Source organism: Aptenodytes forsteri, unplaced genomic scaffold (genome assembly GCF_000699145.1).
Source record: "Aptenodytes forsteri isolate BGI_AS27 unplaced genomic scaffold, ASM69914v1 Scaffold169, whole genome shotgun sequence".
Taxonomy (NCBI): domain Eukaryota; kingdom Metazoa; phylum Chordata; class Aves; order Sphenisciformes; family Spheniscidae; genus Aptenodytes; species Aptenodytes forsteri.
In genome coordinates, this window is record NW_008796115.1 from 1,036,281 (window position 1) to 1,050,149 (window position 13,869).

A 13,869-nucleotide genomic window follows, 5' to 3' on the forward strand; every position below is an offset into this window, starting at 1 on the left:
AGGAAGGTTCTCATAGGAGGGACAACAAACATTTAAAAAGCAAAAAGCCATGCTTTAAAAGAAAACTACTCACTTTACTATCACTTTATTATTTCAATTTATAATAGCTTTAAATATTAATGTCATCTATTGCATTAAATAAGTAATTAGCTTTAACTGTATTTTATCAAGTTGAAGCTGTGTTTGTCCATTTAACTTGCTTACAGATGTTCCAGTACAAATCACTTCCAATCCATTATGTTGTTTCTGGGAAAATGTAGTATATTGTTTGTCATGTCACATTTTCCAGCTTTGCCCTTCCCCAATATGTACTGAGTTACAAAAGTTTTTGTCTGATCTCAATAAGCTGTAAACCAGTTGAAACTGCAAATGACCTCACTTGCCCACATTAAAACCATCTCTTAATTTACAGCTCTGCTCTCTCTTCTGATACCTCTGACAGAACTCTTTCTTCTCCTTTGTCAAGAAGTATTTTTCATCATTATCTACATACAACCCTTTTCTAAATTACATATTATTGACCTTAAAAACTGACTGACATTCACATAAATATGAAGCTGTACAAAAGAAATCTATCGTCATAAGCTGATTTCCAGTATCTATCTTAAGCCTGTTTTTCACTTTCAGAGAGATGAAAATATTTATTGCTCCTATCATCTACAGGAAGCCACAAAACCTTGCCTGTGACATCGCTGCTTGCTCTGGAAATAATTCACACTGCAAGAGTATAGAAAAACCTCAACAAGGACACCCAAAAATATTTGTGTGCACCATAAACCAAGGTAAGTTAGAGTTTTACATGAACTATATTTAAAATAGCTTAAAGCATTTAAGGTAAGAGATCTAGTCAGTTATAAGACACTTTAAAAAGTTTTCTCTAAAATACTCCAGTATATTTTCTAATATACCTCTGTTTTAGTTCATACATGCCATCAGAACGAATTTTTTAAAAGTATTCTACACATAGCCTGTACAATTTAAAAACAACAAACTATGTATTGTCAATAAATATAGGAATTTAAAAAAATATATTCCATAATCTTGAATGCAAGTGTTTAGGACTTGGAATTAAGATGCTAGCAGGTTGTTCTTCAGTTTTATAGAGATTCTTTCTTACAGTTGAAAGACTCATTGCTTCAGCCACAATACACATATACCGTGTTCCTGTTTTCTGTCTAAGATGAAATATTCTTTATCTACTCACGCTTACCGAATTCATTCCACTGAATAGGTCTCCTGATCCTACATGAGCTGTGTGAACAAAGTTTGTTGGCTCCCCAATCATGCTTCGGTCAATCCGCCGTCGTCTTTTCTGAAAGGAAGGTAAAGAAACCATCTAACTGAGAGTCATTGAAAAGGCAAAACCGATGTGTGTCATAAATGTAAAAGTTAACTGTCCATAGGATATTTCATACACTGTAATATATTTTCATAGAGTCAAAAAGCAGAGTCCAAATTCACAGATTAACCAGGATATTGGTAATACTGCCCCTTCTTTTTACTTGGAGGATCTATAGCAGATCATTAGACCAGCACCGATACCACTCCTAACATTTAGGCCAACAAAATATTTGTAAATAACCTTACTACATTCCACAGTTTATTAAGCAATATTTGCAAGGTTTCACACAGTAACTTCTGCCTGTATTTATATTTAAATCATTATGTGACAGATCAAATTTAAGGTTTAACTGAAAACAAGAATTAAGGATCAAAGAGCATTAGTATAGTCTATGAAACCGGCAACTTACAGAATTTCTGATTTGCATGCCATGGGAACTTATGTCACTGTTTGTAACATACTTCATGGTGATGTTCAGAACAATGCCTTGAGTTTGATCAGGGTTAGTCACAGACACATCTTTACTGAACCCAGTATACTCAGATAACTTCCAGTCTGCGTGGTTGTAGAGTGTGAGCTGAAGGGGTGCAGTGTGATAGTAAGGCAGGATGCCAGATTAGGGACTCCAGCTCCTGTGCTGTGAGACAGAAGGCAAGAATTGCTTAACTTTTGCCTCCCCTTTCTCAGTCACAGCTTCATTTTTTATTAATGTAATAACACGCAAATGAAAAACTGGAGGCAGTAAGGACCTCCTCTAATTAAAGCTGCTTTGGTTGCCTGCCTCCAGCTAAGCATTGCATCTAAAGGAATAAAACAAGAAAAGCCTATCCTCATTTCTTAGGCCAGAGCCAGGAAGCTTACACAGAGCAAACCATGCAGTGTGCAGTCACGGTATTCCCGTATCCTATACTTGAAAAAAACCAATAGCGATGAGACAAAGTATAAATATCTCAATTTAAGGTGTGTCATACAAAATACAGTGTAACAGCTAAGAAACTACTTGAGCTCAGTTAAAAGCTTCCCATCATCTTAAAGTCCCCTCAGTCTCATTTTTAAAGGGTTCTCCGTTTCTAATCTTCAATGAGATTGCAAGACCACCCAGACTCGAGAAACAAAGGTACATGGCTCACGAATGGGCTAGCTGCTATTGAAACACAGCTACAGATTAAATCTTTATGAATCAGAGCCCACAGCTATGAGAATACATCATGGGGTTTAGCCAGCAAGTACAAAACATGTTTAATCCTCTCCTGTACCTTTTCCCTATTACTAAAATGAGATTTCAGTAGGTCTCAGCAGGTTTCAGTACCTTACTGCATCATATTAATAGCTGGGGTGAGGAGAAACACATAAAAGACTCCCATAGAGATAGCAAAACAAAATGATCCTACCTATGCCAAAACTATTAGCAAATTCTCTATTCCCGACAAATTTAACAAGATCAACCAAATGAAATCATCATAGCTATAAAAACATCTTCATGTAGTTTGAGGGCTTTCACAGAGAAAATGTTTATGGAAATTAACTGAGATGTCTCAATTACAGAAAACGTGAGTAGAGTTCATAGAGCCATAAATAGCCACAACAGAATCTATTACCATGTCCCACCAATGCAGTCATATTTCAATCTGGAAGTCAAGCTCACTTGTACATGCAGCAAACAATTTCTTAAGTTACACATGGTATCAGCTAGTAAAGCATACGTGACTAACTTGAGGGGAGAGACCCCACACCAGGTTTATGCTTCCACTGGATGAGAACTGCTCATCTGACATGTTCAGGATGAGGAGCATCTCCACCAGGTGTGATGATTACTTTAAATGCATGTTGCTGTATTGACACAATATAGTATTGTAATGTACTGTGACTGCCACAGAAAGAAGCTCTAGAGAGATGTATGAAACATTCCCCTCCAATTAAAACACTTAAAATTGTTTCAGGTCTGCAGTAGTTGCCCCTCTCCCCCTTTTAAAAAAATAACAGCCAGAGTCAGATTCATTTATATGTCTAAAAAATACAGCCATGATTTCTCGGTTTTAGTAGAGTTTTGAAATGCAGGGTTTTGATGCAGAGAAAATGTAGACAATCTCAAAGCTTTTGGAATTTTTTGTTTGTTTATTTGTTATGCAAACAACCAAACTCTTTCTTTGGGCAACTCATTTTCATTTATATGTAAAAAATACAGCCATGATTTCTCGGTTTTAGTAGAGTTTTGAAATGCAGGGTTTTGATGCAGAGAAAATGTAGACAATCTCAAAGCTTTTGGAATTTTTTGTTTGTTTATTTGTTATGCAAACAACCAAACTCTTTCTTTGGGCAACTCATTTTCCTCCTTTACTTGTTGCTAAGATCACTGGTATGCCAGTAACAGAATTAGAGTGCTGGATGTTGTGAACTACTGTAAATGATGCTGCGCTAATCATCAGCTAGTCAACCAGTAACCACTGGTTAAAGTGAACTGCCATCAAACCCTGTTTCTTATGTTAAGTGAGTTTCTTATCAGAGGCCACCAGCCAGTTATACCCTGGCATGTGCCCAGTGATGTGATCGCCTTGAAGCAACGGAACACGATTTAAATGCTTTGCTATATTAAAGACCACAAAGTCGTTCACTCTGAGAGAAAAAAAATCAAACATTATTTTTTTGCTGCAGGAGCACTCAGTTTGCATTTACATTAGTGTTTTAGCCTGGATCATGAGCACACTTTTGAAGCAACTTTGTCAGTCCCCGTTTACCATGCTCCAATTTTAATTTCAGAGTAATCTTGGAGTGTACAAGTTACACTTCTTTTGAGTGAAGCTGAACTGTAAGACTAGCTGATGCACTCCCATTGCTAATGGACATTGAGGCCAACGGACCAGATGAGCCAGTCTGAAGCAGACCACAAAAGACATCTAATGCACATCATGGTTCCCCAACTCCAACTGTTCTGCTCCTCTACATAGCTGCTCCTACTAGGATGTGCCAATTCCTTAGACACAGCCTCAGCCAGAACCAAAATGACCAATTAGCATGGGTGAAGGGACATGGGGAGCACTGTAAAAAGTCACCTCTTTTCGAGGAATGTGAGACAGGAGTAGGGGAGCACGCCTGGAAAGGTTACAGACCTTTTACAGAGGACACCATAAACATTAGCTTTGCCAGGATTTTATTGTGAAGTTGTATTTTCTGGGGCACTGTACCTGTAAGAATACATGCAGTACTATTGTTCTATAAACAATAAGAATACACAGATTGATTCTTCAGTAAATTTATTATACTTAATTTGAAAGAAGCTGAGAAGCAGTACATTCATCTCTTACTTGAGAAGAAATGAATTGTACAATTATGCTCATTTCCCTCTGTGTATCACTTGTGCCTTTCCATGCTTGTTCCTAGTGCAAGTCATGTGGCTGAGCTGACAGAGCCCAGCAAAAATTAATTCCTGCTAGCCTCCACCCATGCCCCAAACTCTGCTTGGTAACATACCATAAATCATTAGCCTTAGAATATATATATGTCACTAACCATTGTAGTAACAAGATCTGACTATAAGGGTGATCTATAAAACAACTGCATGTTTATGATGCTAGTGCAAAGGACTTCAACATACACACATCCGAATATTTGCATCATCTAAAGGTTCATTTTAAAGGTATTTCTGATGGAACACGTATATGTCCCAACTCTGGCAGCCTAACTGCAATGAGACCCTATGTCCTGTATCTGTGTTTCTTGTGGATGTTTTCTTAGCAGGGGAGAAGTAGAAGAAAGCTCCCATTATGACTAGCTAACTTGTCAGTTATCTTTTTTGTTAGTCTGGGTCAAGTTACTGGAACATTTGGAATCAGTGAGCAAAAAAAGTTTAAAATCTGAACTGTAGTATTTGACTTCTTTTTTTCTCCTTGCCTTGTCCCAAGGCACTTCCCCCTCTACTAAGGGGGGAAGGGGTGGCAAGGAGCGCAACAGAGGTGAGATGAGAGGAAAAGACCTATAAAGGGATCCTGGGAAGTGGAATATGAAATGTCATCATTTAATGGCTTTACTCAGTTTGTTCCCTTGAGAAAAAATCTGCAGAATTTGGATTGCAAAGTACACACCAGGTAATCTTTACGCCACAAAAAGAATAAATAATCTTTGAACAGAAGTAGAAGAGATGCAGGTTTGTGTGTTAAATGTTTGAAAGGAATGGAAGCTGCCTGAGGACCCATCTCAGCAGCTTTGCTTTGAACATATACTAGATGCAATAAAACTGGATCATATTTCAGTTACCATAGTAATGGAGCAAAGAATCGTTGTCTCTTCTATTCTTAATCTGCAAGTGATGCTTTGCACCCACACAGGGTAGCATCTCTTTTGAAGTACAAGATCAGAATTCAGAAAGCCACCAACAGTTGCATCAGACAGAAATTATTTTAACCCTGCAAGTTTCTTGAAACTTTTGATAAACAGTTTAAAACCTCTTTTATAAAAAATTAAACTAATTATACCATGTATTCAACCTGCCCTTCAGCAAAGCCACAAGCATTTTACTGAACACCATTTTCGTAGTTCAAAAAACTACTTATTGCAAGAAATTAAAAACTGTTATTTGTTTCTTTAAACAAGTAACTGCCACTGATGGGTCCAGAGGCATGTAAAATTTCTTTTTTATGCCTCTCTATTTTTGGCTTGCAGGGAAGAAGTGATCTTTTTTGACTGTCTCCAAGTTTTGTCCAGAGGCTGGGCTGTGCTTCTCTAGCTCAAGCCACTTCATAGATGATGGCAACAGTTCTGAATTAGACAAGTTCTCTGCCTGCATATATACATATAAAAAAGAAAAGTTTTGGAATTTTTTCTCCTTTGCACGGTTATGCATCCCTCTCTGCCCTTCATGACAGGTCCTCTCAAAAAAAGAAAAAGAAAAGACATGCAGAGTAGCATCAAGGTCTCAAATACATCAGAAAATATTTGAGTGATGTCACTTAGATCCTAGCAGGCTGATAATTATTTTTCTGGAAGCTACTAAAGTAGGAGTCGCAAGTGAAGTCAAACAGAGTATCATACAAAACTATCCCAAAGTCAAGTACCAACCTACATATGCTGGGGATCAAAGGCAAAGAAATCTGTTTAGCTGGCAGAAAGGCATGTTCTGCTAAATCTACACCACATTTTTTGAGATAGGTGCTAGATACATATCCCATATCCAAGTCTGAGTGAAATATAAGTGACACACAGCACTTCAAAGGACCCTGCAACACAAAAGCCTGCGTGGATTTGACCTGCAGAAGGCTCCATCTCAGCCCTGGTCAGCCCTCAAATAGAAGTGGTATTACAGGTGCAGATGAGGAACGTGCTTTTCTAAGCATAAAGCGATACATGGTGGAAACTGAAGAAATTCAGAGGGGATGGTAAGTTATTGCCATGTTGTGAACATGTAGAATTTCTGAAAACAATGCTTCTTTATTAAAATTCCCCGCATATGGCACTTTTCTCCTACCACCTACCATTTAATTTATCTCCACTTTACACATGAGAAAAACTGCCAACTCTTTTTCCCCACACAACAATGGTCTTTACCCAGCTGTATGTTGTCTTGGGTTTTTATATCTTAGGATCTCAGTCAAGTAAACTGTAAGAAACCAGGCAAAAGAATACCCGCTGCCCTCAATGCAAGCCTACTACAGGGAACAAACAGAGCACGTCTACACTAGCAACAAATTAGTGGCAGGGGCAGATGGCAGGGGCAGACTGGAACTTTGCAGCTCACATTGAGTAACAAATTTTGGTATTTAAGTCGCAAGTAGTAAATCTTTGTTTTGATCATTCTTCTCTAAAACTAACACAGATACAGTTGCTTTTCTATCGAGGAGAACATTTTATTATTATTTATTAATATCATCAAGCTACAAAAAGGCAAGGTTAACACTTTCGTACTGCTAACTTTGTAACACTTACCAAAACACGTGTCATTTTTCATGACTGTGCTTCCATATATACAGTTTTGTCTTATTTTATATGCAGTAAAAATATATTGCATATAATATATTTATGTATTACATAGCAATATATATTAATATAACATATATTGCATTTCAAGGCATTTTTCTATCACTTCATATTTATCTGTGTTCCAAAAAATGCAGGTCACAGTAAACTAAATTAGAAAGGAAAGAACATGCTGATCTGATCTATCTAGTCTAATCTTGTGCAACATGTTTCGAACCAGATCCAAATCAATATGAAGTGACCCATATATAACATGGCAACTGATGCACCTTCCTTTTTTTGACACCGTTCTTTTTGTCTTTCATTCTAACTATCTGCAGAAGAGGAACTTTGGTTCAAATTTGTCATAATTTCTCCTTATTCTGCAAGACTATCTCTGTTATTTTTCATGAGATGTTATTTTGGCTTCTCTGTTATTTCAGTACAAAATTTGTAAGCTTGCCACAAAGACTCACATGCAGAAAATCTAAGGAGTGACATTTATTGAGGCATAATCCCTGCGCTTTATAGTCTCCCTTTCTGAATAAAGTTATGAGAAACATCTTTTGTATTTTAACTTCAAAACAGCCTTGATACATAATCAGGGAAAAACAGAACAAACCACCATGCTTTGGCACCTCATCTGATGCAGAGTAAAAGCATCAACTTCCCAAGATTAGTTTTCAGTCTTGTATCAATCTCCTTTCTAACTTCAGACTATTTAAAAAAAAAATTCTTCAGGAGTGCAGATTGTGTAAATCAAGGTATTAATAATATTCCACAATAGAGTGGGCTATTGCAGCAGCATTTGAGGCTTCAGTGGGCCTCATTCACCTGCCAGGACTGCCTTCATCGAGTCAGCAATGCTTACTGCTGGCTTGCAGGCTCAGTAACCTAGCTAAGACAAAAAATAGTTTTTCCCTTTTCTTAAATGATTACTGTCATAAAACAGGCTTATCTCTCTTGGCAAGAAGATAACTAAAGAACATTTAATTCCTCCCTGAAGCCTGGTTCAAGACTTAATAAATTTACTTGCTAACTCCCTACTGGGAAACTCTCCCTGGTGAACAGGGAAGTGAATGATCCATCTGGACGCTATAAAGAGTTGCTTTGCAGAATGAGTTTCTGTGGTCAGAGACTGACCACTTACATTTATTACCTCCAAAAATTTTGCTCTTTTCAAAGCAGAAAGATGACTGTGAATTCACGAACACTAGAAAGTTACACAGCTTTTAAACTTGTCTCCACAACACGAGGGTCAGTTTTTCAGACTGCTCAGTCACTGCTATCTCAGTCATTAAAATGTCATCAAATACAATAAGAAGCAATTCATTCTCTACAATAGCTCTTTGCAAGCTTGACTTTTAAATAACAGCAGGATAATTTGAACATAATGAACTATAATAACTTTTAACCACATCATCTAATCCTTTGCCACACTAAGATATAGAGTTAATACATCATTCCATACTAAAACAATCCAAATCCCAGACTCTCCTAAAATAAAATAAATCCCAGTAGAGCCACCATAACTGCTGTTCTTATGGTAGACAGGACAAATGCAAACGAGGACTATGTTCCTGGTTCTCCTCTGTACCTGCCTAGTGCATTTTATTTCATGATTAGGAGCTAGTCTGTTCATACATCCAACACTGTACGGATGCACTATCAAGGCAGTGATAGGTAAGTATGTGATTTGCTAATATATATATATATATTTTTTTTTTTTTACATAGGAACTATCAGATTTATATGGAGGCTCACAGCTATTGTGTTTGACCTTCTTTCACAGCAACCCTTTTTTGGAGAACTTCTGTTACCATTCATTCTAGTGTTAATTTCAGGCTAACCCAATGCAAAAAGCAAGCTCTTTTAATCTGCTAATTGACTCTCTGGGATTTTCGTCACCAGTCAAGATAGGTGTTTCATAACTTTTCCCTGAGGACAAAGTGATCTATTAAACTTTTCAATGATAAAACTCTCTGTTGAAATAGAGCTGTTTGCTAGCTTTGTATTCAAGAACTCAGCTGAAACTTCAAAAGCAGTGCAGGCCAAAGAAAACTAAGATAGAAATCTAAGGAAAGGATTTAATCAAAGACAAGACAGTCAACCATTTCAAGATAGGGGATTTGGATGGTTACAGGAGAAACTGAAATAGAGAAAACACCCTTCATTTTATTTTCCTTCTTTGATGTCTCCTACTTTTTGTATCTGCTCTGAAAAGAGCACCAGCAGCAAAGGAGTCCCTATGCTGTGCCACCCAGCTGATCCTCCACACGCTAACAAACAGGAAGAGCTAGGTACTTGCTCAGAATAGGAAGTATCAGATCACCCTGTAGAGGTGGCTTTCTGTCCTCCCACATACATGCTGTTCGGCTCCCAAAATAGTTGGATATGCACAGGATGGGTGTCTATCTCTCAAGACAAGCTGTGGTCTGACTGACGTGTCTGGGTACCCAATATTGACCCATCAAAGTTACCTAAAAAGGTCTTCAAGAGCGTCTTTCATCAAACCCTACATAAATGGGCTGCAGGGGCAAGGGTGTCCCTTGTATTTGTTTTTGTGCATTGTATGTTTAAGATGCATTTCTCCATGCTTTCCTCCCTAATTAGGAACCTAGAGATTAATGTTAAAAACAACAAAAAGCATGTACACATATAAAGCTGGAATGCTAATACACTCCCATCTCTAACAACTGGATCATTATGTAGCAAACTAGTACTGTGAAACCAATGGCTAGATGTATAGGTTCATCATATGGCCAGTATGATATTTTTGAAGAAGAAAAGGCTGCACACCTCCTAAACATTTCCCTGAATATTGCGGTACTCTCCATTTTTTTCAGCTTTTTAAACCTATGAGCTTACATGGCCAATTCCAACATTTATACAATCTGCAAGTACTATATGGCAGTTGATGAAATTAAAGAGACACCATCCACAGTAATTCCAGGCAGGCACTAGCATATGTTTAAAGTTTTAACATTTAATTTTTGAACCATAAAGTGACACTGACTACACTGAACTGCAGGAGAACACATACTCTCTGAAGAAGCAAGGATGAACAACTAGACCTTTAAGTTTCAAATGCCTTATGTCAAGAGGTCTAAAAAACAGAAGAAACAGAGAAGCACAACTAAGATAATATGCAAGATAAATTAAAATGCTAGCCACTGCCTCCAAACCACCATATTTCAGCAACAGATTTATTCTAAATCAGTAACATGTGGTATCTAAGCCCAGCGTAATGATGTTCTGACCAGCACTGCTATCTTCATCAACTGCTAAACACCAAAGCTGCTACCATTACTAACACATTTTTCTCAGTCCCTTGCATGGGCACTTTCTAGCAGATTGCTTAAGAGAGTCTTGATTGCTTACGGATCTTACAAACTACGTCTTCATCAAAACAGAAGCAGGAGGAAACCAGCACAGGTTTTCATGCCAGCTCTTAAGCAACAGAGATAAGTAGCAGGCCTCAAGGACACTCAGATTTCATCAAGTTTTCCAAAAATCCAGGATGCTACCTGACTTCTCTAGCTAAAGGAGAGTCAGGAAATTGAGACAAAGGATTGAAAAGAGGTTAAGTTTTTAAAATAATGTAAGCTGTTATAATTAGCATCTGATAAATTATCACATGGACACTGGATTTAGCTTTTAGGCAAAATCACTGGGCATTTACTGACTGACTCAAATGGCAAAAAAAGAATGAGCAAATCTGATCGCTTTCTGAACTCCCGAGCAAAGGAACTAGCAGTTCCGTTCATATTTAGAAAAAGACAAAAGTAAAGGGAAAATAAAAGAATCTAAAATGGCAGAGAATCTGACTTTATCAAGTCTTCCAGACTGATTAAGTACAACTTCACACCAAATTAATCTATTTTGTAAATGAATACCTCAAACTGGATTGCCTATTGTTATCTCAAACAGCTCCTTTGCTTTTAGCAAATTCAGCACCTTCTTGAATCTTTTGAAGTGTATGCTTTTTGATCTGTTTACACAATATTCCATTATATTATGATGGTGTTAGTCATCACATAACAAAACTGGCAATTGTAGCCTATGTTTTCTAAATAAACAGGAAAATTTGCCAGATGAGGTCAAATGACTCTGAAAGACAATAGGTCTTTTAAGAAATGTGTTTAGCTCACATATTAAAGAGAACTTGTTCCATTCCAGATGCTTAAACCAACTTTAAGTCACATAGTAAGTCAGAATCCATTCCTTGGTATAGCTAGTATTTCAAAAGACATACTAGCACAATTTTAAGATGACATTTGCAACTTGTAACTTGGCTGCCACATTATACCACAAACTTCTCTTTCCAATAAGTTTATTTTCATTACTTTTGGTGATTAATGCCTCTTTAACATAATTTAAAAAACAAAACAGTCATCTAAGATAATAATACTGTTTTCTACTATAGCAACCATACTTCTTTGATGTCTTTAGACAGACTATGCTGTCTGATTGTAGACTAACAGGTAATTCATCAATGATAAGGACAGCAAGGCGTGATGAACGGAACAAGTCTGTGATACTGGCTTTTGGTATCTCAGCAAAAATCAGAACTTAGCATTTAACATATAGTCTTTTCTTACAGTTGCCAAGCTGTGTAACTTCCAACGTGTTAGCTGTTGCTTGGAACAAGTACTTATTACCAGCCCCCACAGCTGGAAGCAAAGTTTATCACTGCACCTTTTGGAGTGAATCCAGAGCTGTGATACAGGTAAGGGACAAAAACTCTGCTGCACATGGTATAGAAGCAGAGACTGAAAGAGTGGGTTTATTCACCCTTAAGAAGAGACATCTGCTTGTAGTCTTAATGGTCTTCCACTACCTAACAGGAGGGTACAGAAGACAGACAGACTTGGACATGCATCAATATACCGTGACAGTATAAGAAGCCACAACCTGAAGTTGCAACATAGAAAATACTTATTAAATAAATAAATAAAATTGTTATGTAGGTGGTCAAACACTGGACCAAGAACCCAATGAATCTGAATGTCCACCCTTGGAGATCCCCAGAACACAACTGGACATGGCCCTGCGAGAGTTAGTCTAGTTGGTTCTACTTTAAGTAGGTGCATTGCACTAGATGGCATCCAAAGGTCTCTTGTCACCTAGATTATTTTCCAAGTCTCTAACTTCAGCTGAAGAGGAAGAATGTAGAGTGGGCTGGAATTGACTTTGCTGTAACACAGATGCAGTATATTCTCCCCAGTGATCAAAAGCATAAATGTTAAAAGATACAGATTAAACAAATGATGTAAGGATACACCACAATACAAACTTTCTGGAAATTTCTAATAGCTTCTGAAAAAAAGCAAATCCCAAAGTCCTGGTAACAACACACTGAGAACTGCATCATGTTGAGCTCTCCTTTCACTCGCTGACCTTTTCCAACAAGAACACAGGAAATACTTGAAAGGTCATCTGGCATAACGACAGCTGTAGTTCTCTAGAGGACGTGTGTCAGGATTACAACATGTAGCCCCTCCTGCTCAGCCAAATTGTCACCACCACCCCCCGCCCCCAGCTGCAACACAAACAAAAGCTTTGGGTGTCCCTAAGTACACTGCATATTGAAATTATTTTGTTAAGAAATTTTATTTCATGCTCACAAATCCTGTAGTAAGACTTCCTAGAGCTAGCTGGCTAATATAAACAGGTTTGTTATGTCCTGTGTATGCAGGCGTCTGCACACATTTGCACCTATATGGAAGCACACATGTTGCATAAGATACATTACATGCAAGCTGTCTGTACTCCTATGTACACCCTGTACAATCTTCTAAATCAGAATGATATGCACATATCAAACTCCATTACAGAAAAGCACAAGAACAAAAAATAAACTGAAATATTACCTCCAAACAGGTAATAGCCACTTGCCAGATACAGGATCTTCAGTCACACTCCACCATACAAAACCAATCACTTAGTAAGTCTAACACTTTCTCTGGACCAGCTAGTTACAACATCTACTGCTCTGAAGATAATAGCTCTAAATGCATTGTCATATGTGCTTGCAAGCAGCAGTTTGGTACTGCATACTGTGATTCACCTTCGACTATGACAACAAATCAGGGCACGTGGTATTTTCAGAAAACCTCCGCACGCAATTCATAGTAATTCCCTTAGTGGGAGACGATGGATCTTCAGGAGTCACGGCACTGATTTTTTAGCAGTAGGATTCATGGGTGGAAGCTCTAGTACTTGTGCCACAAGCAAAAACAAAGCCACAATATTTAATAATAATATCCCAAGAGTCAACAAACACAGACATAGTGAATTAATCAACTTTTAAATACCTCTGTGAATGTCATCTTAGAAGCTTGATTAGTTTGCCCAAATAGCAGCAGCTTCTTGTTTGTTTATATACATATGCAATGAAATACCTAAATATTCACCTGGTTTTCTAGTGGTGTACTGTACTACTTACTTCTCAGTGAAGTTTTATCAGAATGAACTTGCTCTAAATGAAGTACAAATCCTTTTTTAAGGGAAGTAATCCCATTACAGTTTTGTGTGTGTCAGGTCCATGAGACACACACCTGACTGGTGACCTTTCTGGC

At 37.6% G+C, this 13,869-nt stretch overlaps 1 protein-coding gene across 2 annotated transcripts in view; it reads right to left on the reverse strand.

Moving 5' to 3' along the window:
* The window catches only part of CDC42SE2 (CDC42 small effector 2), an 86,663-nt gene that overhangs the window by 5,728 nt on the left and 67,066 nt on the right, over positions 1–13,869 (reverse strand). For both annotated transcript variants that reach the window (XM_009287198.2, XM_009287199.1), the window contains one exon: positions 1,211–1,312. In XM_009287198.2, coding sequence (XP_009285473.1) covers positions 1,211–1,312 — 102 coding nt within the window. The remainder of the gene's footprint in view (positions 1–1,210; positions 1,313–13,869) is intronic.